Source organism: Gekko japonicus, unplaced genomic scaffold (assembly GCF_001447785.1).
Source record: "Gekko japonicus isolate JY-2015 unplaced genomic scaffold, Gekko_japonicus_V1.1 scaffold3029, whole genome shotgun sequence".
Lineage (NCBI taxonomy): Eukaryota > Metazoa > Chordata > Lepidosauria > Squamata > Gekkonidae > Gekko > Gekko japonicus.
In genome coordinates, this window is record NW_015164754.1 from 183,866 (window position 1) to 188,634 (window position 4,769).

At 46.4% G+C, this 4,769-nt stretch overlaps 1 protein-coding gene across 1 annotated transcript; it reads right to left on the minus strand.

Annotated features, from left to right (window-relative positions):
* Positions 1-494: 494 nt before the first annotated feature.
* Positions 495-1,421, minus strand: LOC107109102 (olfactory receptor 10G6-like). The gene has a single exon (XM_015409672.1). The coding sequence runs from the start codon at positions 1,419-1,421 to the stop codon at positions 495-497; it is 927 nt and encodes a 308-aa protein (XP_015265158.1).
* Positions 1,422-4,769: the final 3,348 nt, after the last annotated feature.

The window sequence follows — 4,769 nt, forward strand, 5'->3', positions numbered from 1 at the left end:
CTGGGCTGTTGCAATCTTGAGTATGCTATTCAGGTGTGTATCTGTAAGCTGCAAACCTACGATGACACAGCAGCAGCAGAACTGAAAGAAGAAGCAGAAGACAGCCAGTTCCACTGTGGGCCTGATAGAAGCCCTCCGGGGGCCTGATCCGGCCCCCAGGTCACATGTTTGACACCCCTGCTCTAACCACTAACACATGCTGTCTGGATAGGAGATGGAAGAGAGTCTTCTGTGGCTCAGGTTCCACAGAGTCCATTTGACAAGGTAAGGTCACCATGGGTTGGCAACGTTTGGGCTAAACTCTGGTATTGTGGATGCCTTGAATTATTTTTTAAAAAAATATTTTTATCTATATTTTGTTTATTTTATTTGTGCCATGCATTTCTCTCTCATTCACTCCGATGCTCAGCCCGATCAACATTTGGTGAAATCAAATTGAGTTGATCTGTGTTGACAGCTTAGGGCAGAACCTAGCCATTCAAGCATGCTGCTCTTTACTTGGGACTCCCAACCCGCAGTTTTGACAGAGCGGCCTTCATCTCTTTATTCCTCAATGTGTAGATGACAGGATTCAGAAACGGGGTTATTGTGGTATAGAACATGCTCACCACACCATCCATGGAGTCCTGAGATGCTGGCCTCAGGTAATGGAAAACAACCGGCACATAATAGATTACTACCACGGCGATGTGGGCCGTGCAAGTGGAGAAGGCCCGGCGACGCCCTTCACTGCTGCTGATCCTCAAGATGGCGGAGACAATATAGACATAGGAGGTCAGGATAAGGATGAAGCAGGTCATGGCGACAAGGCCAACGTCCACTACAATCACCATCTCATTGAGAGTTGTGTCTGCACAAGCCAGCTTCAGCAGGGCAGGGATGTCGCAAAAGACATAGTCAATCTGGTTGCTCCATCCATAGGGCAGTTGGAAGGTGAGGGTCGTCTCTAACACAGAGTTCAGGCATCCTCCCATCATGGTACCCAAAGAGAGGATGAGGCAGACTCTCCAGCGCATGATATGGCTGTAGTGGAGGGGCTTGCAGATAGCAATGAAGCGGTCGTAAGCCATAACGGTGTAAAGGAGACTTTCAGTACATCCAAGGAAATGCAGAAAGAATACTTGACATATACATTCTCCAAAGGAGATGATTTTCCCACCGGGGATGAACCCTGCAATCACCCTGGGGACCACGATGGAGGAGAAAGCCATATCCAGGATGGACAAATGGCAGAGGAACCAGTACATGGGCTTGTTCAATTGAACGTCAGATGCCACCACCCAGACGATCAGGGAATTTCCACAGAGAGTCAGAATGTACATAAGCAAGAAGAAGAGTAACAAGGGGACCTTCAGTTCCTTGGGGAATGAGAAGCCAGAGATGATGAACACAGCTGGTGCTGTTTGATTTGGACACTCCATTAGCAGAACATCTACATCAGGGTCATTGAAGCAGTGTCAGGAAGCCTTTGTTGTTCCTTTCCCAAAGCAAGGGCAGGATTACAGTTCCTGTCCGAACATCCTTTCACAAAACAGCAGGCTATCCACATGAGGGTACCTGCAGAGTCTTATGTGAAAGGGACACCCTTGCTAGCCTGAAGACCCCCAGAACTTAGCATATTTAGAAGGTGCTAGAATTCAATAAGCTTGAGCAAGTTGGAGACACACCATTATACAGGAGAATACCAAAACTAGCTTCTCACTCCCCTAATATTTTTCGCATACTTTTTCAAAGACTGAACACCACCTTCATACCTCATTAAGGTCATTGACCCAACTTTAGTTGGTCAGTACTGGTGAAATAGGAGTTGCGGTGGCTCAAGTGGTTAAGATGCTGAACTGCAGGCTGTGGAAGGTCAGTAGTTCAGCAGTTCGAGACCCGGGTGCCGCATGATGGAGGTGGCTCCCAGCTCCACGTCCAGCCATGCCAACCTAGCAGTTCGAAAGCAAGAAATCGCAAGTAGATAAATAGGTACCACTTTGGTGGGAAGGGAACAGCGTTCCGTGCACCTTGGTGTTTAGTCATGCCGGCCACATGACCACGGAAACGTCTTCAGACAGCGCTGCCTCTTCGGCTTTGAAACGGAGATGAGCACCGCAACCCTAGAGTCGGATTCGACTGGCTTTCGAGCGAGGGAACCTTTACCTTTACTGGTGAAATGGTTATTTCAGTGAGGTGTTATGGCTTCATAGGAATTTCTAATGGTCTTGTCCCAGAAGAACTGGTAGAAAATAAAAGGTCATCATGTAATAAGATACCAGAAGCTTCCAAAGCTTACTTGTTACTTGCTGGCTTCCTAGAAGAAGAGGAGAGAAGAGATTGGATTTATACCCCGCCTTTCACTCAGAGTCTCAGAGCGGTTTACAAACTCCTTTCCCTTCCCCACCCCACAACAGACACCCTGTGAGGTAGGTGAGGCTGAGAGAGCTCTGACAGAAACTGCTCTTTTTCGAGAACACCTCTGACAGAACTATGGCTTGCAAGTGGAGGAGTGAGGAATCAAACCCGGTTCTCCCAGATTAGAGTCTGCGCACTTAACCACTACACCAAACTTCCTATTGCTTCAGTTTGTTTCCCCCATTAACTTATAAAGGTTATACTGATGGAATATCTGGCTCAGTAATGTAAGTGAAGTTTCTGCAACTACATTTTCTACAACTACATCACCTGAGAACAGGTAATGGTGGAGCCAAGATTTCCTTCTGGAAGGGTGCCAATGGTCGTCGGTTGCAGTCAAAACAGCAAAGAGTCTTGTGGCTTCTCAAAGACAGTTACGTACCATGGCATGTAAACCAGTGCCTACTTGAACAAGGTCTTTCCCATCTCTTCTTACTTGATTCTTCCTCGGCTAGCTTTCTTCTGCCTTCTGTAGAGTCGTTGCTTCAGTGCCTACTTGAACAAGGTCTTTTCCATCTCTTCTTACTTGGTTCTTCCACGGCTAGCTTTCTTCTGCCTTCTGTAGAGTCGTTGCTTTACCCTTTTAAATGTATGTCTTCCAACTGTTTCAATTGGGTGATGAAATCGCTTCCATTATATTGTCTGTTAAGAAGGAAGTCTGTAAAGGGAAGACTGTTTTGCACGAACAACTCAGGCAGAACGATGTATCTAGATGGGAAGTCATCTTTAATTCAAGTTCATCTGCTGCTAGGAACTATGTGTTGGATGAATGTTCTCCACCAACAGGAACATGTTCTACTTTCTCATATGTCTTTATAGAGTTTCATCATCTGTGAGTCACAAGCTTCCACTGTGGTCATTTCCCCAAAGTCTTGCAGACATGTCCACTGGTGACAATTAAGATGTTTATGACGAACCCTTTCCACTAATTCCAGTGAGTGTTGTTAAATACACTGTTTGGAGGAATGGTATGTTTCTGTTTGCTACAGAGAAAAAGAAAACCTGCTAAATGATTATCTATAGCCTTTTGTAAGCTCTCCAGCTTTGGCGAAATTACCTAGCCAGTGATCTGATCAACTGACACGGAAAAACACTTAAAACATCTCTGGGAGGTTCACATAGCCAGTTCAACATGGTGACGTCACCATGGGAGGACCATCGTTTGGGCGAATGCTCTGGTTTTGGGGTGCTTTGAACTATTTTGAGATAACGGTGTTACGGCTTAAAGCAGACGTATGGTTCTGGTAAAAATGGTTTATTTCCTCCCAACCCTTACAGCCAAACTAGATGTTACTTCTTCCACGAGTTTGCCACAGGAAGTTACAACTGCATGACAATTGCAAGACCCAGTGGCAACTACTGTGTAAAAAGTGGACATGGGCCCAAATGTGATTGCAACCATGGTGCAAGGGGACCTCCCCCTGACATCATTTTTGGCAACCAAAGTGACCTGTGGGCTGCAGGGGCGGGTGTTGTTTGCCCCATCAAGAGGCTGCAACTGGAAGAATTCAGTATGTGTGCAGTCTGCTGACAGAGTGAATAATGCCCCTTGCAGCTCCCAGGTTGTTTCAACTGCCGAAAATGGCATGGGGAGGGCAGGCAGGCACCCCCCCCCGTTTCCCCTGTGTCCCAGTCCCCATCAGAAGCTTTAATTTGTTTTAAAATGTACTGAATTATTCTGTTGTAAACTGCCCTGAGCCTTGTGCAAGCAGGTTAGACCGGTCAAGAAATCTAATGAAATAAATAAATAACTAAATAAGTAGGTCTGTCTCTGCTTTTTACACAGAAATTTCCCCAGGACTTACAGCTGCAGTGTGGTTGCAAGTCCCCTTGATGAAATCTTGGAAAAAAGTAATGTCTAGTTTAGCTCATAGTGCTGAGACCAGCGACAAGTGACATGTCTCATTCTGAGAAAGGGTTGGAACACTTTCCCTATGAGGAAAGGTTAAGGCGCTTAGGGCTCTTTAGCTTGGAGAAACGATGACTGAGGGGTGACATGATCGAGGTTTATAAGATTATGCATGGGAAAGAGCAGGTAGAGAAAGAGGTACTTTTCTCCCTTTCTCACAATACAAGAACTTGTGGGCACTCCATGAAACTGCTGAGCGGTTGGGTTAGAACGGATAAAAGGAAGTCCTTCTTCACCCAAAGAGTGATTAACACATGGAATTCACTGCCACAGGAAGTGGTGGCGGCTACAAGCATGGACAGCTTCAAAAGGGAATTAGATAAGCATATGGAGCAGAGGTCCATCAGTGGCTATTAGCCACAAGGTATAGATAGGGACTCTGGGGCAAGGGATGCTCTGTCTTCTTGGTGCTTGGGGGGGGGGTCAACAGGGGGAGGGCTTCTAATCCTGGCCCCACTGGTGG